This window comes from Trachymyrmex septentrionalis, unplaced genomic scaffold, assembly GCF_001594115.1.
Source record: "Trachymyrmex septentrionalis isolate Tsep2-gDNA-1 unplaced genomic scaffold, Tsep1.0 scaffold14, whole genome shotgun sequence".
NCBI classification, from domain to species: domain Eukaryota; kingdom Metazoa; phylum Arthropoda; class Insecta; order Hymenoptera; family Formicidae; genus Trachymyrmex; species Trachymyrmex septentrionalis.
This window is the reverse complement of record NW_017304543.1, coordinates 2,752,138-2,776,554: the sequence shown is the minus strand read 5'-3', so window position 1 is coordinate 2,776,554 and position 24,417 is coordinate 2,752,138. Positions and strand designations below refer to the sequence as shown.

General features: G+C 30.0%; 3 protein-coding genes across 7 annotated transcripts; 2 read left to right on the top strand and 1 right to left on the bottom strand.

The window, feature by feature from the left end:
• The first annotated feature begins 15 nt into the window (after nucleotides 1–15).
• Nucleotides 16–2,041, top strand: LOC108745464 (DNA polymerase beta-like). Of its 3 annotated transcripts, none has more exons than XM_018481628.1 (8): nucleotides 16–222; nucleotides 305–516; nucleotides 558–682; nucleotides 808–1,007; nucleotides 1,075–1,235; nucleotides 1,300–1,594; nucleotides 1,666–1,861; nucleotides 1,947–2,041. In XM_018481628.1, the coding sequence occupies exons 3-8, from the start codon at nucleotides 616–618 to the stop codon at nucleotides 2,039–2,041; spliced, it is 1,014 nt and encodes a 337-aa protein (XP_018337130.1). In that variant the 5' UTR covers nucleotides 16–222; nucleotides 305–516; nucleotides 558–615. The 3 variants fall into 3 exon arrangements, with proteins under 3 accessions (XP_018337130.1, XP_018337129.1, XP_018337131.1); XM_018481627.1 differs by having other exon boundaries at nucleotides 301–516; XM_018481629.1 differs by lacking the exon at nucleotides 16–222 and having other exon boundaries at nucleotides 458–682.
• A 261-nt stretch (nucleotides 2,042–2,302) lies between these two features.
• Nucleotides 2,303–6,939, bottom strand: LOC108745435 (heparan-alpha-glucosaminide N-acetyltransferase-like). 3 transcript variants are annotated; one of them, XM_018481593.1, is made up of 13 exons: nucleotides 6,754–6,939; nucleotides 6,479–6,678; nucleotides 5,254–5,454; nucleotides 5,054–5,163; nucleotides 4,848–4,954; nucleotides 4,373–4,482; nucleotides 4,182–4,276; nucleotides 4,000–4,107; nucleotides 3,671–3,923; nucleotides 3,291–3,585; nucleotides 3,092–3,216; nucleotides 2,820–3,003; nucleotides 2,303–2,660 (listed from the first exon to the last, which is right to left on the bottom strand). In XM_018481593.1, exons 3-13 carry the CDS (start codon nucleotides 5,395–5,397, stop codon nucleotides 2,482–2,484), a joined length of 1,710 nt encoding a protein of 569 aa, XP_018337095.1. In that variant the 5' UTR covers nucleotides 5,398–5,454; nucleotides 6,479–6,678; nucleotides 6,754–6,939; the 3' UTR covers nucleotides 2,303–2,481. The 3 variants fall into 3 exon arrangements, with proteins under 3 accessions (XP_018337095.1, XP_018337094.1, XP_018337096.1); XM_018481592.1 differs by having other exon boundaries at nucleotides 6,479–6,939; XM_018481594.1 differs by having other exon boundaries at nucleotides 3,291–3,570; nucleotides 6,479–6,939.
• A 2,893-nt stretch (nucleotides 6,940–9,832) lies between these two features.
• On the top strand, nucleotides 9,833–21,027 carry LOC108745463 (caspase-1-like). The gene is made up of 7 exons (XM_018481626.1): nucleotides 9,833–10,003; nucleotides 16,497–16,673; nucleotides 17,240–17,379; nucleotides 17,766–18,037; nucleotides 19,664–19,842; nucleotides 19,949–20,090; nucleotides 20,750–21,027. The coding sequence occupies exons 1-7, from the start codon at nucleotides 9,950–9,952 to the stop codon at nucleotides 20,992–20,994; spliced, it is 1,209 nt and encodes a 402-aa protein (XP_018337128.1). The 5' UTR covers nucleotides 9,833–9,949; the 3' UTR covers nucleotides 20,995–21,027.
• Nucleotides 21,028–24,417: the final 3,390 nt, after the last annotated feature.

Below are 24,417 nucleotides of genomic sequence, written 5' to 3'. Positions count from 1 at the left end.
TGTCGAAAATGCTCTTTAGGAATCTCCATTTTTTAAATTACAAACACGATGCTTATTGCGTCTATTATTAGTAAACGACTAAATATCATGGAGTAATAGCTGTGATTGTCTTCAACAATACGCAAAATCCTCTAAACTAAATTACACTCCTATAATAATTATAACACATTAATTACAAGGAATCAAAATGGCATAACTCGTATAAAAAAGAATGAATACTAAGTATATTTTAATAATAAAAATCCAAATTTACAGAAAATGCAATTTCAGGAAAATTGAATTGTTTGATATTTTTGACAGAAAGATTTGTGTAATTGAGTCAGTCAAATCATCCATCATCAATTCGATTAGCTCCAAACGGTGTCAATATTTTCTGACGTTCAAGACACTTCGAAATAACAGTCATAGTGCACGAATATCTAATAGGTACGGGGCTTTTGATCTTCAAGCACAAAGGCATTCCCGCCTGTCGGTACGCCAATAACCTTGAAAGGTTATTCCGTCGCAGTAAACAAAGTAAATATAAGTAAATATCATTCGTTAAATGTGAAATTAAGAAGTGATAAACTGAATCGATTATTTCCACGAAATCTACATCACGTTCTCTTCTGCATAATGGGTAAGAGGAAGGCCACAGGCAATGCGAACAATCCAAATCATGACCTGTGTGATTTTTTGATGGGTAAGTAATTTCTTTCTGTATGTTGTAAAATGATTTTTTCGTTGACAAGGAAAGGGAATATAATTCTGTTTAGATTTCTATTGTAAGAATACGCGAAAGGTATATGGTAAGATGTCTATTTGCAGAACTGGCAGATTATGAACGTAATGTCAGCAAGAATGTTTACAAGTACAATGCATATCGCAAAGCAGCTGGAACATTAAGTGCTCTGCCGGAGAGAGTTAAGAGTGGAGAAGAGGCGAAAAAGTTACCTGGAATAGGAATAAAAATTGCAAAGAAGATAGATGAATTTCTTCAGACTGGAAAACTGCAAAAGCTAGAAGATGTACAATCTTAAAATGAGAATTTCAATACATATGTAAATCTTCCTTATATATATTTTCTTTTTTCAGATCAAGAAAGATGATACTAACGTCGCCATTAGTCTATTGGCTCGGGTGTCTGGCATAGGTCCTGCCAAGGCAAAGGAATTAGTGGAAGCTGGTATTAAAACTTTGGAAGATCTTAAGAAGCATCAAGACAAGCTTACGCATCATCAGAAACTGGGATTGAAGTATGAAATTGATTTGTTGACATTGCATATATTTCAACTAATATAACAAAGTAAATTCTTATAGATATTTTGATGACTTTGAGAAGAAAATACCAAGAGCAGAAATTGCACAGATAGAGAAGGTATTGAAGAATGCTATCAAGGAGCTAAACAGTGCTTATCTCGTAACTATCTGTGGGAGTTACAGACGTGGCAAAGAGGAAAGTGGAGATATCGATGTTCTTGTAACTCATCCTGATTATATATCAAAAGCAAAAGATGGAAAAAAGAAGGTCATATCATTGAAAACAATTGTTGAGTGTCTTGAAAAGAAAAAATTGATTACAGATACAATATCTCTTGGCTCTACTAAATTTATGGTATATTAAAATAGGACTAAGAAGCGCTTATATGAGGAAAACATTTTTAATTATATATTATCTTTGTGCAGGGAATATGTCAGTTACCAGAAGATAAAAGCAAGCCTTTCAGAAGATTAGATATACGTCTTACATTTCACGATCAATATTATTGTGCCATACTTTATTTCACTGGAAGTGATCTGTTCAACAAGAATATGAGAGCTCATGCATTGGAAAAGAAATATACTTTGAATGAATATGCATTAAAGCGTCTTACAATCGAAGGTAAAGTATGATCGAGAAACAATACATAAATATGTGAAAATGTAGCAATTCAAAAAATTTCATAATTATAAGAGATTATTTTTAGGTCGTCCAGGAGAAGCTGAAAAAATTACATCCGAAGAAGACGTTTTCAAATTCCTAGGTTTACCCTATAAAGATCCAAAAGATAGAAATATGTAAACAAAAAAAGATTTTCTTTTTATATTCATAATTTATTATCATATATAAATATATTTTATGTATTATTTATTTATATTGCAATGCAAAATAAAAAAATCTGTTAAATTAATATGTTAAGTAAAAATAAAAAATTTTTCACACACAATAAATTTTATAAAAATTTTATTTAGAAAGTTAATACATAATAAAATGAAAAGTGCGTTATTTATATATTTTACAATAACTGTCAATCAACAATTGTATAAGAGCGATGAATATTCATCATTTAACAAATTATTTTAGAAATTTATTTTCGTAAATCACACAGTCTCATAAGCAAGTATATATCTGCATTAACAATAATGTAAGTGTAGCAATTAGTAATAATACTCAATCTCTTAAACACAGGATTATGATGCTTTACAATAACATCATTAATAATATCTTTGACATTATTAATTTTAAACAGATATAATAATGTCTTTTAAATACAACCAATATGCAATAACACCCCATAACGTTGTGGTCCACAAATTCATAGCGAGAACTGACCAATGCGTAGCATGTGACAGTGTCCAGGCCCATGGAAATATGCCCTTGGTGACAATATGCCCAACATAGAGAGTAATTGGATTCAAACCTAAAACAAATATAAAATTAAAAATATGTAGAGCTCATTTCAGTTGTAGTTAATGCATAAAAAAATGAAATGCATATTTGGACACTGCATGATAAAAGAGATAAAAAAAGATTCAACAGGAAAAAGAAATTTATATCTGTATTATTAGATAACACATACCTGCATAGTTGAATGGTGCACCGCTCCAATATTGTTTATAATCGACAAAGACATATAAGATTGCATATAATAAAAATGCAAAACAGGATACTGTCAAAATAAATGAAAGCGACATCATTTTCTTGCTGACTGGTATTACTCCAAATTCTTTGTCAAAGTCACATAATATTCCAGCAATAAGACCCTGAATATCAATATCGATTATTATTAATCGTATAAATGTACTTTCTTTCTGTTGCCATTATGTAGAATAAAAGAAAATTGGAACTTACGGTGACAAATGACCACAGCAACCAGCGTATTACTTTAGCATTGCATTGGTAGTAGAGCAATAAAATCTTTCCAGCATGGACACCCAAGTACACAACAAGTATCATAGATATAGTGTTCAATATACCTATGACACATTGATTATATATTTCATTATAAAATTTATAAAACTTTTATTGAAAAAAAAAATGTTATGTATACCTTCAGGATCATGAGGCAAGATGGTACCATACACAGGATTATGTGTTTTGGAGTACATATGATTGCCAAACACGAGTCTGTCTATGTAACCGGCTGCGCCTCCAGTACAGTTAGCGAATTTTCCGAAATGATGGTAACCACCGGGTCCCAAGTATCCTGTTGGACAATTCGGGACAGGCAGGAGAAATGTGATTAGGATATGCGTCATCATAATCGCTAAAATGATCAACCACTGTGCCCAATTGTTCAAGATATCTCGCAGGACTGTAAATCGACCGAACTGTAACACGTCGTCCTAAGAGATTATTAATTATCACTATTATTGATCCACCGTAGACATACGTAATATATTATAAAGAAAAAAAAAATATAATTCAAACCTGAGAATGCGTCTTCATAAATATAGTCTCAATAGTGGCGCATATGAAGTACGAAACAGCTAGCAACTGAAGAACACCAGGAAACCGGAGATCATCTAGCGACTTTGCATAAATCGAGTTTAACATCAATCCGAGAAGTATGAGAATAATTGTGCGCTGCAGGCAACGTAAAATAATCTTCCCACGTGAATTTGACACACGAAGCTCTGATCGCTTTGATATAGTGATCGACAATCCCATGATCCACGCAAACCTAAAATTGCAATGAAAGAGTATAACAATGGTAGAACAAAATGCACATAAAATGCGAAAGGATATAGATAATTTACCAAGGTAACACTAAGTCGGCCACTGTCAAACCATTCCATGCGCTATGATTGAAAAACATATATTGGCCACCGCCGTTATTGACAAATATCATCAATAATATAGCAATCCTGAAATGATTTTCGTTATAATATATAATGTTAAGAGTGTGTTAAATCATTTCACATGCAAAGGTGAAAGATACCCTCGGAACGTATCGACTGAACGGATCCTAGTACTAGATCTGTTTGTCCTAACCATTATATTTGCCGTTTCCGCTTCTTGAAGTTCATCCAAATCCTGAAAGCACATATTTTGAATTAATAATATCAAGCTTAATCTTAATAATATCAAGCATAGCACACATAATCACATAATATACATTTGTACACTTACATTGTATACATTATCTGGAGATAATTTTCCCTTTACCACACGTATAATAACTTTAACAGTAGCAAACAAAATCGTTAGTAGAACAAACACCATAAAAGCTGCAAATATTGCTGCAAGAAAAATGATCATTGACATTAACTCCAAAAATTAAGACTAATAGCGAATTCGATTAGATTGCATTATTGTGCACTAGTAAACGTTAAAGCTATCGAATTAAAGATAAAAATGTGACAAAGAAATATGATACAACACGTGACACACACAATATGTTTAATATAAATATAGAAACCGCATAATTCTTATTATCTTAATATGTTTTATGCTGTTTGGTAAAATATGAATTTTATAATTCAAAATATTTGCATTTCACTTTTAGATTCAGATTAAATTAGTATACAATAGTTTTAATACACACTAGTGCTCTTTAGTGCATTCAATCAAATTAAAAAAACTGATGTAAATTTTTTTGGCTTACGAAGATAACTGTTGATCGGTTTACGAATGGTATAAATGTCTGAGCAAAGCTGCCCCGCAGAAATATTCCATCCATAACTTCCATGTTCTTTAAAATTATACGTTGTGCTGTAAACAGACGAGTTACAGTATAATAATTGTATATTTTTATGTATCAGTAAAAGATGTGATAAATAAGATGATCATAGAATTTGTTCTGTTACTTACTGACACCACTGAAGCTTATCTTTATAAAATATGTGCAAGGGAAATTTGGTAGGTATGACTAACGTGGTATTTTCTCCTGCTGGTAAAATAGCCCGTGGAACATCTTCGCACTACAAAAGCAAAGGACAATATTGTTAATAGTTTAATAAAAAAATTAGTTTTGTTCAAAACTTAATAGTTTTATTTTATCAAGTACGTACCAGATAGCAATCCGCTAAATGAGAATACAATGTAACAGATCTATTATATTCGTTCAGAATGCTAAAACAAGCTTTATCTATTCCAAGCGTTGCATTAGTATCGAGACAAGGATTCACTGCAACGTGTTGATTCATGACAGACATTTTGCTATGATTACAATTGCTTCATTAAAATTAAGATCTTCTCTAGTATAAGTACCACTGAAAAATAAATAAATATACAAAATCTGACAATGAAGTTTTCGGATTGCAGCAATAAAAAGATAATAAAATGTTATATTTTATCTTTTAAAGTAGTCTCTAATTGACATCAATATATTTTCTACATCTAACAACGTCTGAAAATCTTTTTTAAGATACATAATTAGAGTGTTATTCAGAACACTCATCATATTTATTTATCCTTGATGCTTTGAAAATGGTTACCTTTCATCATATATTTTTAAGCTATGAAAACATGAAATCTGAGAAGTCAAATCTAATTAATTAGGTAGTTCATTTCAATAATCTCCTTAGCTACAAACTGTTTCATAATTTTCTTACACTCAGGAATGTTGTCATGCAATTTTCTTGATAAAAAAAATTGTTGAAAATAGTCACACCATCTTATTCATCAGATCTGATCTTTTCAGATTGCATGCTGTTTTTAAAGCTAAAAAACACGACAAAAGGTAAGCATTTTTGAGACATTTGGAATTTTAGGGACATTTGGAAAAAAATATAACATGCTTTGAACAATATTCTAACAATAAACTTTAAAAACAGTTTTGAGCGTTTTTATATCAAAGATATATGAAAAGTACATTAATATCATAAGGGACTACTTTGAAAGATAAAATATACAATATTTTATTACCTAACAATGAAATGTCTGTTTTCTTATTGCTCTGGGAACTTTATTATCAGATTACAGCTATTTCAAAATTCACTACTAGTGCAAAAAATCTATAGTTTACGTTACGTGCACTAATTGTCAATAGGTAGTGAATTTTGAAACATAACCTATCTAAAACTCAAAAAGAACAACAGATAGTTGCAACTGACATGATATTAAAGATTGTTTTCTGTAACTTTGCTACACGATACCTTTTGCACTTAAAACAAATTCGACATAAAATAATATCTAATTACAATATTATCTAGATATAAAGTTTCCGACGCAAAATGGGAAGATAATGCGCAATTTACAGGCTGCTTTAAAATGCGTTTCTTCACATTACTATACCTGTATATTCATGACAGCTAATACAATAAGAGCACAACTGAATGCACAATGCACGGATATAGTCAGAATATCTGATTACAACGGAACAAAATAATGGGAATGAAATCGCAATTGGTCGCGGTTCTATTTCGGACTTTTGTTACGGTTAAGAGACCGTAGTTCTATACTAAAAGAAGGCTCATTTCTTGCTTTTCACCTTTCTGTAAAGAAGAAAAACCGAAAACTCAGGTCACTAGTAGAAGGCGTGAGAAAAAACCAGATAGAATACATTATACATTTATAACTATGACGAAATTCTCGTGTTGGACTATTCTAAAAGGGGGAGAAAGATACTCAAAATCTTTCAGTTGGAACTGAAGAGATCAACCAACAATACATAATGACAGGACAGAACTGATTAAAGGCGCAATCTTTCGGTTGGAAATAATTCCAAAAAAACAATTACACTGACACTGCGTCACTTTCAGTGAAAAATACAAAATAGATAGTGGTACCTCCGCGCAAACACGTCATAGGCCACGATTCATGTTGGGCATGGTCGGCAACCAATTGCGTTCGACTTTTAGACACATGCGGCCGCGGGACTTTCTGAAATGCAGCGCGTAAAGATAGCTTGGCAGAATTACCGACGAGATACTATTGAAGACCGACTTACGAGAATTAGCGTTCTTGTGAATATTGAAATAATTAAAAGTTAAAAACTAAAAATATTGTAATTTTATGATTTATTAGTTTAGTGGACATATTTATGTGCATTTAGAACTCAATAATATTTTTCCTTAAAATTGTAATTTTAGTGCTATCATCAAAGTTTGATTATCAACAGAGATGATAACTGCAGAGAAAAAATTAATTAAGTAATTTTTCTGCAATATATAGAATATTATAACTTTGCATATAGAATATTGTAACTTTGCACAAATATTTATTTATGGAACATTTATGTAATAAAAAATCATGAATTTAACAATGTATGAGCCAAATATTTATGTTATAATAATAGCAAATTTATATTAATTGTTGATAATGTCAGCGTTCTTCAATTATCTTCGGGCCCTTGGGGCCCTTTTTATACCGCCGAAAATTTGCTTAGGATCTTTATAATATACTTAATAGTATTTCGTCGGTGGCAGAATTAATGATTTATTGCTTAGACTAGTATTCATAAACCTTCCTTGACCAAACAAGGAACCTCATTAGATTCTTTTTCTCAAGAAACGTTACAAGTTTCCTTGAGGAGAAGATGCAGCCTTCATAACCAATCAAACCACCAAATTTAGTTCGTCACACTGGTTTTTTTATTTTCAATAGCTTTTAATTTAGATCTGTCGCATCGATAATTATTTTCGATAGTTCTTTTTTTAGAAATAAACTGCGTCAAAAGTATTTTCTCCTTCTTCTATAATAAGCATTATGAGGAATTCCGATTGGAAGCATTGATGCATATTAAAGCCGTTTGTACATTGCTTTAATTTGAGTATAAAAATAAAATGCAAATATTTCGAATTATGAAATACATATTTTACCTAACAGTACAATAAAATGTATTGAGTATTTCACAATTTAATCGATTTCTATGTTTATTTATAAACATATATTTACTTTGTATTTATTTTGTGTATGTTACGACAGTTTTAATGTGCATCAGTACTGAGTGCGTCCAATCAAATTCGCTATTAGTTTTTATCCATTATTCCAAAATGCTTAATCACGACTTTATTTAATTAACAATGCCTTTATAACCTTTATTATTCGTAATTCATGATATTAGATTTGCATATACTATATATTATGACATGCTGCCTTTAGTAGGTTACTAAAATCCTTAAAATATTCCTTCCTTCGGAAAGGCAGACTTGAGATCCATTTATGAAACAAGGAGGGCTTGGAGAATCGAGGAATCCTTCATGGAGGCTTCCTCCATCCCTAAAATAAAGAAGGACTATGAATACGAGTGATAGTCAGATCTTATATTCAAGACCCTTAAGTACGGTCTTAAGAAGTCACGAACAAATCAGAGAGTTGCATTAACATCTTAAGGCATTATTTAAGTATGATCTTGAAATAAAAATCGACTATCGGTTTTAAAAATAACTTTGGGTGTGATTCACTTCACGCTGCAAATTTGAAGCATTCTTTGATTGGTCAACGAAGTATTTGCAGCGTTAAATAAATCATACTCCATGGTGGAAAGATTTTCCACCATGATCACACCCCTTGGTAGCAAGCTGACGTCAAAATGACGTTATTTGACATCAAAATGACGATAAAATGATATAGCTTGCTATCTGGGACTCTTAGATTAAATGATTCTGATTAATAATTTTTCAAGCGACAATTCTAGTATATTAATAATACAAGTATTATAATTTTTTTTCTATTGAAAAGAAAAATTGAATTATAAAGGTATATTTATAGCAATTTTAAAAATGATCAAAATATTTTTCAATCTCTTAAAAAAAAATTTTTTTACGAAAGTTCTCAAAAATAAAAAAACACAAACTAAAAGTGTATGATTTTATTAAGTATATAAAATAGATTATATTTACATTATATAATAAAATGTTGACAAAAAAGATTAAGTATAAATAAAGACTATGTTCCACATAAAGAACATTTTATTCTTGTTGAGTATTCGGTAAATGACAAGGATAAAATGATATATCAGGTGCATTGTGCGTTTTGCGGAACACACAGCTAAAATTAAATGATGACAAACTATATATATAACAATCCTACATAATAAATAACAATAATTTATATCGTGTTAGACGGTCTACTCAGTTTTTGTAAAAATTTTATGTTGAATTTTTAAATATATTCGAGTGTTAATTTAACATATAATATATTATATGAACTAAATAATAATTAACATAATAAATATGATTATTATGTTAAACATTATGTTATTTACAAATTTCGTGTTAAATTGATATTCAATATTTCGCAGTATCAAAATAACACAATTTTTATGAGTGACAAAATATTGTAACATAAAAATAATTTAATATTTTTATATAATATTTTTGTGTTACTTTCTAACATGCATATTCATCTTTCGTTAAATTAACATAAAAATTTGAGCGGATCATTTAGGACAATGTGATAAATTTTATACAAATTGTCCAACTGTGTATTGTTTACGACAGCGACCTTTTCAAGGTTCCCGATTACTGCGCAACCACTGAACATCCTGCGACATGACGTACAAGGTTTCTGCGGTTTCGTGAATAAACATCACGTTTCTATTAGCCGCTCGCGACGGATAGCGATAACAATCAAACGTGATAAAGTCCGATAAGTCGGCCGTCTGGTACGAATGGTATCTGAAGTTGATCAGTCGAGATTGACCCTTTTCACAGTCGGTTCTCTGACGCGATTCGGACGTATCTATTCGCAAAACTTTTGACACATACCAGAACCTGCTAGCAGTGAGCTCGAGGTGTCTTAGGATCTCTCTTTCGACGCACTATGGAATCCTTGGCAATTGACGAAGCTGACTCTACTGAAGCTAAGGTGTCACAGGTAAAAATGACGCGAGCATAAAGGAACTAAAAAAAGCAGATTTTTTTCTGCTTTCATACAATCCGGACTTTTATTCTTTGAAAAGAAACATATACAAAAAACTCTATGCAACGTATATACTATACTTAGTATTTTCGTAGTATTTTGTATATTTCTTTTCAAGAATTATAGAAGCTCTGGTTGTGGAAAAGCATATACACACATAAAATCATATATTGGAATACCCTTAATCTAGAGTACTGAAAACTCCGCGTGAGAAAAGCAGTTCTGCAAAATTGATAAAATTATTTTTCATATACTTATACTATTAATTGCAAGCATGTATAAAATATTATAGTTATTTTAATCGAAATAATTTTATATTAATATGCAGTATTTTACTACCAGACATATCAATTTTGAAATAATGGGTCAAGAATATACATATAGCTAATAATATTTAAATTTCTACTTCAATTGCGCTGAATTTTCAATACAATTATATTAAATAATTCAAAATCCTTAATCAAAATATTTCTATTAACAAATATTTTGTAATATTTCTTTTCAATATTAATTATTTAAAATCAACAGCTGAAGAAACAATTTTGTGACATAACTATTAAATCTGTTCTACAATGCTTTTTGTTCCCTGTTTCTTGCTTTTTGCTATTATTTATCTTGCTTTTTTGCTTTTCCGGTTTTTTGTTTTATATCGCCCGAGATAAAAGTTAACGAACTTCGAAAGAAACAAGAAATATGTACCAAGAAATACAATTGTCGATAAAATGATTGCAAAGGAGAAAAAAATAAAAGGTAAAAAAACAAAAGAAAACAAAGAATACATTGTAGAATAGGCTTTAGCCTTTACGATTTGCTGAGCTTCATATGTTCATTATCTCGATTAAAAATCAATGTAATTTTACAATACGTAAGAAATCATTTTTATATATCTACTAACAATTTTTAATACAAAAGAACTTCTTTTTTTTTACATCTTTTAAATTTTATCCATTTAAAACAAAGGCCTACGCTTCCCTTTGTTCGCGTCTTTTTTTTCTTTTGCGATATGTTTCAAAATAATTATGCTAAATAAAATTTATGAGTAAACTGCCTTTTAATGTTTCTTGTACAAAGAAAATTCATACTGATTTTTAAAAAATTATCATTAGAAAATGACAAAAAAAAATGAATCACATTATATAAATTTAAATACATAGCATATAAGTATCGATACTTGTGTCAATGACGATCTGAATCATTGATAACGGTCGCTTGTTTCACTATCACTTGGCGAAATTTTTATTCTCTAATCTGTTAGAAAAGGATGACTAACTTATGTCCATTTCCACCAACGTAAATTAACTTTAATCTCGATTTAATTTATTCTTTGTCTTATTTTGATCTTTAGAACTAGAAAAAAACGAAGAGTAAGTTGAACCGAGATTAAAATTAATCTACAATGTAGTGTGTGGAAACGGGCATAAGTTAGCATTAGTAGTTTAACATACTGCGATACTTGTGGCCTTTTATTGCATCAATAGTTTCCATTATTCTGATTTCATCATCGATCACTGCTTTATTTACAGTTTGCTCTGATAGATAGATAAAAGAGATTTTATAAATGTGTGTGATTTAATATCAATATTAATATTATGAAGATCAATATTAATATCAATAGCTGTTGATGTAAAATTTCCTTCTAATAAAACAAGCATGCGATCCTCTCAGTTAATATTTTCAAGGTATACTGTTATTAATAAATTCAGTATATATACAATATCATCGTTAAAACTAACGATAACATAATAAATATATTTGTTGATCTCTAAAAGAGTTTTAATTTTAGATTTAACTAAATATTTTTATAAGCAGGATAATAGAAGAATTTATTTATATAAAATTAGACAGTTTCGTGTAATTAATAAAGACAATTCTCGAAATATCTAACGCGGTTCTAAAAGTAAGCAGAGGTTTCTATTTTTCATTTGAGAGAGAATAATTTTTTATATTTTATTTTCTAAAAAATTATTTTTTTTCGCAAAAATGAAAATAATAATAATAATAATAATAATGAAAATAAAAATAATTATAATTAATTTAAAATTTTATACACATACATGCAGAGAGATCAAGACAATAGAAAGACAACGAGAAATTAAATGACCGATATACACACAATTACAATACAGGCTTTATTCATTATATTATATTGATTATAAAGTTAAAATGCCGATTAGTCAGACAAAATTGCGTAATGTAAGGCGTAAACTTAAGCCGATGGTAGCAAGCTGACATCATTTTATCGTTATTTTGATAAAATGAGCTTACTACTAGGGGAGCCAATTAGAATATTGCTTTAGATCTACATAATCTAATAGAAATAGTCGTAAATTTATTTATAAGACTTATCTATAAATTTCAATCGGTTGATGTTTGTCTTACAGATAAGTTTATTGCTACTTGTATTTCCGTTAGATTATGTAGCTCTAGAACAATATCCTTATCGGCTTAAGTTTACGTCTTATGGTTACTGTTAGAAAAATTTTGTCTATGGCCTTAGTATAGCCCTAAATGACCGTTAGATTGCGCGGAGATAGTGTAACATGAGTGAAAATCAAGCATTTAAAAATCGCTGAAATCCCTTATTCGACCTGCGAAAGTATTAAACGCTGATTGGCTAAGATGACTCTGCTATTTTTCACAAGGGAAAATCTTTCCCCTTCTCTCTTCATGCTTAACCTTCGTGTTAGATTCGTGTATTCGTAGATTATGCTCTCTCATAGTTGCAGTTGTATCTCTATTGTAGTTTTAATATTGAAAAAGCCAAACTGATCTAAGGAGAATTCAGTGTTCGATAAATTTTATATCAGTGATATATAATTTAATTTATTATACAATAATCGTCATAATACGATTTATTTTTAATTTTTAAGTCACAAGTTATGAAATTTGACTGTTGAAGAGTGAACACGTGTTAGTTCAGTTTTGATCAACGCCAGAGTCATGGCACCATACAAGAAAAAATTTTGTTCTCACAAGGAAAGAATCAAATATTTGCACTTGTTAATTGAAAAAGGATCAAGTGTGGATGAATGCTATAGCTGGTTGAAGAAAATATTCAAAGATCGCTATTTAACTCGCGCCTACATACAGCAGTATATTGATAAAATCGATAGAAACGCGCCACAACTCTTTAATGAAAAGAAAAAAATTATGAAAAAGAAGGTACTGCATAGTTTTGTGTATGTTTTAGGAAAAAGAAATACTAAGGAATGAACAGTTTAACCGGAAGTAGTTTTTCGTTTTATATTTGGATCTCTTAATTTATTAGTTGTATCATATTTTCTCTTTTATATATATTGATTTCGCGTAAAAGAGGCACGTCCGTGTCTCCAGATTCTTTAATGTTTCTTTATAGTGTTATAGAGAGAAATAGAAATAAATCATATGATATGAAATATCGTAAATCGGTATTCCATATGATATGGCTACGGCATAAATCGTATCGCATCCACTAATTACAGTAGTCTTCTCTCTATAGTATATCTCGATATATAATATTTCTGAACATTTCGAAACTGGGCGTTTCAAAACTTCCTTTCCGAGGAAAATTTTACTCGAACAATATAATATGGTAACGTATACCATAGCATACAGAGTGATACAGAGTAAAATCTTCCTCGGAGAGGAAGTTTGGAAGCATAGCATATATACTGTGGCGCCAGTGAGAAATGAATGGAATCGATATTGAATCGATTTCATTGTCATTTCTCACTGGGTATATGTCTCTCAATCAGTATATATAACATAGTTAGGATTGGAAAAGTTAAATAATAAGTACCGTCACAAGGTAACTAATCCTGAAAAGTAATGCGTTACGATTACTTGCTATTTTAAATAAAAAAATTTTATTACATTTCTAATATTACTAAATTATTTTACTTATTGCACACATTATTGACATTATGAACATTCGATTATATGCTATATTATTTAATAAATTAATATATTCCTAGAAATTAAAATTATTATAGGATCGATATTAAGACGAGTTTATATATAAAAGGATCCTAACTTAATATAAATTATTTAAAAATGGTGAGTATTAAAAACAAATATATAATTTATATAATCAACAAAAAATAATCACTAATTATTTACTAAACATTTTAAGCGAGCGGCACACGGTGCTTATTTTCTTGTTGTATTGCTGGATTAGAATCTTGTCGGCATGACAGCTCCATGATCATTATAGATCTGCAAAGTCCGGTATTTTATGAAACTTTTAAGAAGAACGCTCATTCGTGTGGTGAATCCTGTTCTCTATTTCTTTCATTGTGTGCAGCCCCTTTCTTTATATATAAATTTATTCGTCAACGTTGGACTAACTAGAGCTGGCGGCACACGATACTTATTTCTTGTTGCATTGCTAGCTGGGTTAAAATCTTGCCCTGATGAAAATATAAATCGGAGCGTAAATCAGATGTAATGAAAGAGTAACAGAAGCGTGAACAAAACTTCTAGAAGGCGAAAATTGGAACAATGAAATGTAAAAGAAGCATTTACGCTTCTTTCACATTTTATTGTTCCAATTACCTTACTCTTTCTGATCCAGACGAAAGATCAAAGAGATTTCGTCGCATGCTTCCAGTACTATACTCGTATATGTCGATGCTCTTCATTTCACTCCGTATGTATATAGCCCACTGTGGCGAACACACTTCTACAAGTGCAGTCTTACGTAAATGACGCCTTGAATGTAAAAAAAAAATCGGATTTTTGCATAGCCGTAATATACCTAATAACACCACCTTCAGTTGTGATAACAATTGTCACCTTCACCTGAAACTTCTTTGTAATGTCTCATTGTAGAGTAAAATTTGGCACACAGTTCAGGAAATTGGCACAGTTGGGAAATTAAGGGTTAAAAAACAGGCAAAAAAAACCGCTTTATTGGGGTTAGTCTTTAAAAAAACTTAAATATAAGAGTAATAAATGTAAGTAAATGTTTATTTTTACATAGTACTATTCAAAAAAATATGTATTAAGGTTGAGTAATCTTTTTTTCAGAGTACTAAAACGTTATTAATTACTTTTGTATATTATATCACTGACTAAATTCTAAAATATAATCGATTTCTTCCACTTATAAACGTGTACTAAAATGTTGTAGAGTATTTTATTTTATTTCTTTAATTTATTAATAGACACTGTTGTGGGTAAGGAGTGGTCCGGTAATAACGGCGACTCGGTTGGTGCTAACACTGGTACTTTATTTTGTTAGACAGAAGTCGAAAGCGTGGTGCATTCGCGTCGACGAGTAAAAAGAGACTGACTCCTCAGATCGTTGCTTGGCTTACAGAATCCTGAATGGCATAGGTATATCACTCGTACATCACTCGCATGTCTGATACGACAAGGTTTCATATTTCGAAAAGCTAGAAGAAAGATGTGTACATATGTTAACAATATGCAATTCCGTTGAATGAGTGAAAAGGATGTCTGTGACGCTCACATGGACGGTCTAATTATTTTAACTTGTAAACATTTAACGAACATTAGAACACATAATATACGTATATTAATTGTTTGTTATTCTTTCGCTAAGAAAAATATATCTGAGGGCGACGCCGCGCGCACGTGTCGCTACACTGTCATTCACACATTGTATCCAGGACTTTTTTTTACGAAGGAGAAAGATTCCCATAATTATTCTTTAATTAACAATAAATTGTTTATAACAAATAGAAGCATTACTAAAATTTATCTATCAACGCAGTAGATATACTATTTATATATAGTATTTCAACTTTTTTATTAAATTAATTTGTTTAAGAACTATGAAAAAATTTCCATAACTTTTTAACTAACGATAGATTGTTAACAATAATTACCAAAAGCAGCAAAGTAGTTTATTGTAACACATTTCTTATCGAATTTTTGTTAACTAATCTAATATGAATATGATTTATTTTAATTCGTATTTCGCAATTTTTGCCATCTACTTGTATAGTCGCAAGCATGTAAACAGAAAAGCAATAAAGCATTTTGAGCAAAGGATTTCAGTAAAGTTGCCTCCATCAATTTACAAACGGTTTGCTCAAACTGTACATTTTTGATAGTATTTGTGTGTGTACATCTACATGATCGTAATTTAATGATCGTATTTGTGTGTGTATTTGATATTATTTGCGTGTAATCTTACTTTCCTTTTTCTCTTTTTGGTTTTTCTTTTTTCTCATTGTGTTTGAATTTTACTTTGAAAATCGTCTGCTAGTCTTTATTTAGCACGTATAGTACTGTACGATAAAGGAATTTTTTAATAAATAAATGCAATTAATAAATTAACACATTAATTTTATTAATTTATTAATATTAAATTAGTATAATAGTTTAAAATTTATACTTGTTTAAATATTGGTAATATTTTAATAAATTAATTTTATAATTTATTAATAAATAAATTAAAATTAATTTTAAATTAGATTAATTAAAATAGATTAATTTTCAGACGGAAACGAATAACAATATAGAAGATACATCATCTAATTCACCTCCTAACCTCACTCTTCCAAGGGAGAGATCCAATTCCGCGGTGGTTGATTCTATTGGCTTGAAAAGATACTTAGCTTCTGCATCTGTGATTGATCGACGTCGGTGCAAATCTCTAACTGCTACAGATTACTGTGTATGTAATTGCCTGTGATTACGAGACTTTCGTACTGATCGAATTCAAATTATACGTAAGCGTTATTTCAAATTAAGACTAGTATTTTTATCAGGGCTAAGTACATAGAACAAGTATAGTTAGTATTTGATAAAATTTAAATAATTTTTTATTTAGATAATACTTTGAATAATATTCTCGTTACATGATAATTATTTTTTGAAATAAAAAATATTTATATAAATAACAATTAGAATAATATATAATACCAAACTATTTATTAAAGATAAAAATTTATCAGAGTAACAAATTAGACAACAATTTATCTAATTGCCTATTGACAAACATACGATAAAAGAATTATATTGTTATAAACAAATATATAAAAAGAAGAGTTAAATTATTATATAAAAAAAGTTTTCGAATGCATATCACATTTAAGTTATTTTTATTACATTTCGAACATGAAATTGAAATTAATGTTTTTCAACGAAAGATATTTTAAATTTACTTTTATAATTAATATAATAAAATTATATGAAAGCAAGATATAAATCTTTTATAATATAAACCGATTGTTTTCTTAGACACTACCAGACATGAATTTGTGTATTCCGGGAACATCCCGAGATGATCATGCAATAAAAACAACGAACAATAAGCGAGAAGATAAACAATCCAACGAGAGGGCGAAATCACCTCTATCGACAATCGACGCTATTGGCACGTACGTTATATAAAGAAATGAATAATAAGGAGAAATCTTATTAACTTAGAGAGACATCATAATTCTGAAACTAAGCAGTACAATTCAATAGATTTTTGTGATAATATTAGATCGAGAAGTAATTAAATAAAGCGTAAACTAAATAAAAATATTACCATTAAAGTAATATTAACTTGGAGTTGAATAAATTCTCAATTAAACGAGTATACTGAATGAAAATACTTCTTTATTACTAAAAATACTCACAACTGTATATATTTAATTTCACTGATACTATAGTTACAATTGTTTGTACTATTAGTTACAATTGTTTTTCAATCACTACAAATATTTGCTGCGTTTTATTCATTAATATCAAAACATATTTTTTTTATTTTTTTATTCAGCATCGAAGAAAAGCCATTGACAAACAGCCCTCCAAAACTTACTGCTTTCATGCCAGTTGAAAAGAATGCAGAGTGCTATAACATGAATCACAAAAATCGCGGTAAATGCATAATCTTCAATCATGAAGATTTCTCTTTGTCTCCACAAATGAAACGAGTGGGTTCCGCAAAGGATGCAGAAAGGTTGCAAAAAACTTTTGGAGACCTCGGATTTGACGTTGAACTTCACAATGATTTTAAATTTTCCGAAATACAAGACGTGCTAAAGAGAGGTAAAAATATTTTTTACATTTTACATTTATTTTGTATTCGTCTTCTTTCAAATCTTGACTGTGTATTTTACTTAGCACAAAACTCTAGTGTTGCGTGACATGAATTAACAATTTTACTAAAGTATTAAACAATTTAACTAAATAGATAGAAATTTGAAATTTTATTTGGATTATCAAAATAATTGAATCGACAACCGAAGGAGACAAGTTCAATTTTTTTTCTAAAATTAGTTTTTCTGTTCATTGATCTTGAAATGGCGGATTGATACACTTTTAGTGCAAATAAGGAACTTATTTTAGGCTTCTAATTCTAACAGCTTAAAATAGACATTGAAAATGAGTAGTAAATGTAGAAAGAGTCCAGAATTTGCAAGAATTTGGAGATTTGAAAAAATGGAATACTACATGATACATCCTGTTAGAATGTAGCTTTTTAATGAGATTTTTCAAAGCCAGCGACTGAACTTGAAAAGTAGTTAGAATAAGAGATATTTTAATAATCACTATTTTAACTCCAATGTTTTAGAAAAGTTTTATGTAAATTATCCCATGTTGTGTGTTTAATATAAAAAAAGACATTATTTTAAAAAATATACAGTATGGTAGCATCTCGGGAAAAAATGTTGAATATATCTATATAGACATATTTTATATATAATTATATATAATTGTATATAAAATATGTCAATTTTTTATATAGTTATATATAATTTTATGTAATTATATATAATTATATATAAAACATTTTTTTCCGGGATACTACAAATTTTTTAATTTTTTTGAGTGCAAAAAGAGTATATAAGTTTAATGTTGAATCTCAAATAGAACAACAAGTCACGATAACGTCATAGTGACATTAAAACGAATTGGAAATAATCGAAAAATTATTTTTAATAATGATTTTGGAGTCATTTTGATTATAATGACTTGTCGTTCTGCTTGGGGTGTAAAAGGGATATAATCAAATTTGAAATTTAAGATTTTTATTTAATAGATAAGCATTTCAGAAACTATAAATATTTCAAAGATTATAAAGCTTATTAAATTTCATACTTAATTTCTCAAAATAATTTTGTTAGTTTTTTTATTACAACTAAAGTTAAATATAGATGTGTATATAAAGTCTATATAAGTCAGCACTGGATGAACAGGTGCAAATTATAATTTATTTAATAAATAGATACATAAATGTTTCAATTCTTGATGTGGATCCTTATTAGTTATACGAATAAGTCACGTATTATAATTTGCACCTGTTCATCTAGTGCTGGCTTATATAGGCTTTATATACACATTTACAGATTAATTTATTTGAATCTAAATTTTAATATTAAATTTAAATAGTTTTTTGTTAATACTGAAAAATTTGATGTCTCTTCTCCTTTCTGCATTCACCAACTCAATTACGTAGAACTTTTACAACATGGTCATTAACATTTAAGTATTTTACATAATTATTTTGATAATCTAATAAAATTATTTTGTCACGTTCGTATTTAGCTTAGGAAATTTAAATTTTTAGTAAAATACTTTAGTAAAACTATATATAATTTAGTAAAACTATTTTTTCTATGTGTGTGTGTTTATTCAATTCAACTTTCGTACGATTGTATTTACATGTAACAGTGAGTCAACTCGACCATACGGATAATGACTGCCTCTGTGTCATTACATTAACCCATGGTCTAGAGAAGGGCATAATATGCGCGAACGACGTCATGTATACATCCAACGAGCTTTGGAAGCCTTTTACTGCCGATAAATGTTTGACGCTTGCGGGCAAACCTAAGTTGTTTTTTATTCAAGTAAATCAATTAAAACTTAATGTTTTCGAGTCTTGTTCTACTTTTAAATTATCGACGTATTCCGATATGTTTCCGCTTTGTCATTATTATATAACTTTTTGTTTAGGCTTGTAGAGGCGATGAATCCGATGATGGTATTCAACTGGTAGCCAATCGATCTTTAAAAAGAACGGAAACTGATTCAGTTAATATAAGTTATTCTATTCCGATTCACGCGGATTTTATGTTAGCTCACAGCTCAGTTGAAGGTAAGTGTCAATTAATTACCTTAATATTTCCTTTATTAAAGAAACTATTACAATACTTACTTTTTAATGCTATTATTTAATAAAAACATATTACAACTGTTAAAAAAGGCTAAGTGTTAATACGCAGTTAATCTTTTTTTTAAAGAAAATATAGCATAAATTGAATTTATTTCTTTTCAAGATTTTAAATGCGATATGCAAAAAACGCATATAATATGTACAATAAATTTAATTAGATATAAAAATCTTAGGACACTCATAATAACTAACTGTAAAATAAATTATTTTAATCACATTATATGTACATATAAAGGAATAAAAAGTGATGTAAGTCACTTTTTAAATCTGTTGAGCATTTTACATGATTTAAAATCAAACGTAGTGAAGTTCCGCTGTATTTAAAAGAATCATTTGTATTATATTGATTATGGCATTTACTTAAGACATAAAATTTAATATTAATTTTTTATGATAATTTAATCTGTTAGATAAGTCCGGATTTGCGATTCTAACTAGTTTTTTGTTCTGGAAAATAAATAATCTTTTAGTATAACTACAGAGAGTCACTGAAAATAACATAACAAAAGAGAGGATATTATTGATAAATCAATGAATTAATATAAATAAATACGTTCAATGTAATTCTTTATTATTTTAAGGTTTTTATACCTGGAGGAGTCCCTTTGAAGGAACATGGTATATACAATGCTTATGCGACATCTTAGATGAATATGGAACAACAATGGATTTGATGAAAATGTTAACTTTAACAGCGCGAAAGGTTGCCACAGAATTTTCTTCCGTCAATCTCGAGCATAGAATTTTACACAACAAGAGGCAGGTGCCGTCAGTGACGACGATGCTGATCAGATCTGTTTGTTTTCCACCAAAACCGAAGACATAATTTTGCAGAGAAATTATAAGAAATTTTCAAAAAGGGCACACTGAAAAAAAATATAGATTAATATTTATTAAATATAAATTAAATATTTATTAAATATAAAGATATATTTATTAAATATAAAGATATATTATTTGATACAAGAAATGTTAATTTGATTTAACAATTATTTTTTTTATTGAACAAATATTTACTTATTGTAAGTAAATATTTAGTTGGCAGTATTGAACTAAATATTTATTAAAATTAACTATATTTTTTTCTCAGTGCAGAAAATAATTAAAAGTCTGAATAATTGTAAATGAATATAGCATTTCTTATATTTAATTGTTAAATAATTAAATAACAGTAATTATTCTAGATAAAAACAATAGAATAAAAAATTTAGGTATGACGTGTCAAAAAAATTAGAAAAGTAAAATATCTTTTGAAAGACTGAAAACAAGAACGCATTTCTATTCTTGCTTTAGATATATACACACGCGCGCGCGCGCGCGTGTATGTGTGTATATACATATCATAAGTATGATATCATAAGTATATGAATATGCGTAGTATAATAATAGAATAAAGTTAAAATAAGTTTATATATTATAATAGTTACGAGTTTACTACAAATTGGAAAATTACAAAAAAAATTGTAACCTAGTAACTTAATTTTTTACAATACTTTACAAATAAGTCCTTATACTTTAATAAATAGATAATAAGTGCTAAGTTTCTATCGTTTCTATCATTGACGCTTATATTTAGCAAATGATGTAATCACTGTACGATATTAACTACATTCAGAAGATAAAGTCGATCAGTGAGCATTCAATATTTTTTATCACGATTGGTATTTGTAACTTTAGATCCAACAAAGAACTAAAAGCAATAACCAATTACATTAAAGAATCATTGAGCGACTTTGTCTTCTGAATGTAATAATTATCGCTTATTTTATGATGTGAGCCCTTTTGATCACTTGTTATAAGGATTATAAGACTTGAATATAAAAATGGCACTAGAATTATAATATTTTTTTAATTCGGAAGAGAGTATTTTCACAATTACGCTACTGATCTCTTTATGCAATTCTTTTTTTAATTAGGATTGAGAGAATTTTTTATGGTTGCGAGTTTAAAAAAAACCCTATTGTCTCCGAAAACCCCTCTCGACACTTTTCATTCTTTCTCGTAATTGTTTGCGTTTACACTGATCCAGATTGATCCATGATTGCAACACATATATTTATCCAACCCTTCACTGTCACTGTTTTCTTTTTCTTTTTTTGTGTCTTTTCCTTTCCTTCGTCTGACCAAATACCTGTCCCATTCCTCAGGTTGCTGTTCGACGCCCTCCGCCATTTAATTAAACGTCGACCGCCTACGGTCGAAAACGATACAGCTTGTTCAACGCACGAAAACGACATTGTTCCTCATTCATCGATCACGCGCCACCACAACGTCGTTAACGCGTTCGTCGTTGACGTAAAACTGCTCGTTATCTACGTAATTACCTCCCGTTCCCCGTGAAAGGTGGGACAAGTTAAAAGAAAATTAACGTCGTTTCATAGACTTCTAATTTATAAATTTTCAATTTTTGAAAGATTAGAGAGATTAATTTAACTCGTCAACAAATACGAGTAGATTCGAAACATCCTGCATGTTTGCACAAAAAATATTTTCTGTCTCTTGTCGATATTTTTCAATCTACCTGTTTTTTACAAATTGAATTTCAGCTAAGACAAAGAAAGTTCTAGCTGCATTATTGATGAAAGCACGTAGAAGTTGATATATCGACGTTGACGCCGCGACAAACGCATCGGTCGCACCCTCTATAGAGACAACCCTTGTCAAGCTGTGACCCGAGGAGCAGGGTCATGGTGGATCTTCAAGGTGGCCTGGTAATTACATCAATTAGCTTTGCAAGAGCGCATTTAAGAACGATCAGATATTACCGCGAAGCTTCGCATGAAATGAGAGTTAATTCTACCGTAGGCAATTGAGAATTAGTGCACAGCAGATACGATTTAATCAGTTAGTTAGATGAAACGTCTGATTTTAATGTGACTTTCAATATGATTCCTTCAGCGTCTGCATAATTGCACGTTATTGACGTAAAACCGTTATCATTGCCTACGATTTATTTCTTCTTTTGAAAGCCGAAGGAGAGATTGATCAAGATTGTAATGAAAACCTTGAAAAGATCATTCAGTATGCAACAATCCGGAAGCTGTAAATAGTTACACGAAGAAAAGAAGATGATAATTAGCATTGAATTAAAATATTTCTCGAGATGGTGATTATTGGAGTAGCTGCTGGAAAAATTTTTTTTCAGAAGACTTTGAAATATGCCTTCGGAGTCAAACGAGACAGCGAGGAAGTTGTGTGTCAATTGGGATTTCAAATAAGCGGCGAAGACAACGGGATCATAGTTGAACCTCCAGAGGACTCTGGACCATGCATTCGGAAACTAGGAATGATACAGGATGAGGGTGGCGACAAGCGGGGGTGAGGGTCGGCCGCGGAGGGAGCCTAAGGACCAGGAGTTTGCGCGAACAGATCAATACGGGGTCTGTCCCCCGCACATGAACATGTCTCTTACTCGCTCTTTCTCATTCTCTCTCTCTCTCTCTCTCTCTCTCACTGTTTTCCTCTCCTCTATCTTTCTCTCTTTCTATTCTTTTTGTGTATTTTTGTATTTTATCTGTTTTCCTCTCACATGAATTGTCTCCGATGTGAGATTATATTTTAATTCTCGATTACTTCCATTCGCTGTGCTCGCCATTCTTTTTATACCTTTTTACGTTTGCTTTAGCTCTTTTTCTTTCTGTGACGTAATAATATCTGACGTAGTGTAATAATAACTATAAGAAGGATCTTACGTAATCAAGGGTTTTTTAAAATAAATTTTTTTATATTTAAATTTATTTAGTTCTCTATATAGTATTTAAGACCATGGATTCATCCATGTCTCTTTCTTCTTCCTAATCTGCGATCCTTACAATCCTCCTCTCTGAGAGCTACTCTCTTTTACTCTAACCCACATTCTCCGTGTCTTCTATTAATATTCTCGCTCAATTGAATACCTTGAAGACTCTGTCTGCCGTAAGCTCAACATATCCTATTCGTTCTAAGTAGATATCCTTGGATTCATCTCTGGCGCTTGAATATATCTTTTCCTATCATCGCCTACTGATATAATTTTTTTTTCAAACGTCTGTAAAATCCATCCAATCGCTGCTCTACTCTATGATACTTTGCGGCCTCGTAGCATTGACACTGCATCGTTTATCACATTGAAACATTGACCCGTTCCGCGTGACTGTTTTTCTCTACTTTTACCAATTTTTCCTTTATCATCGCCTCTCGTCCTTATATTGCTCCTCTCCTTACATAGATCTCTCTCCTACTCTGCTACGAGCTTATATTTCTCTCTTGC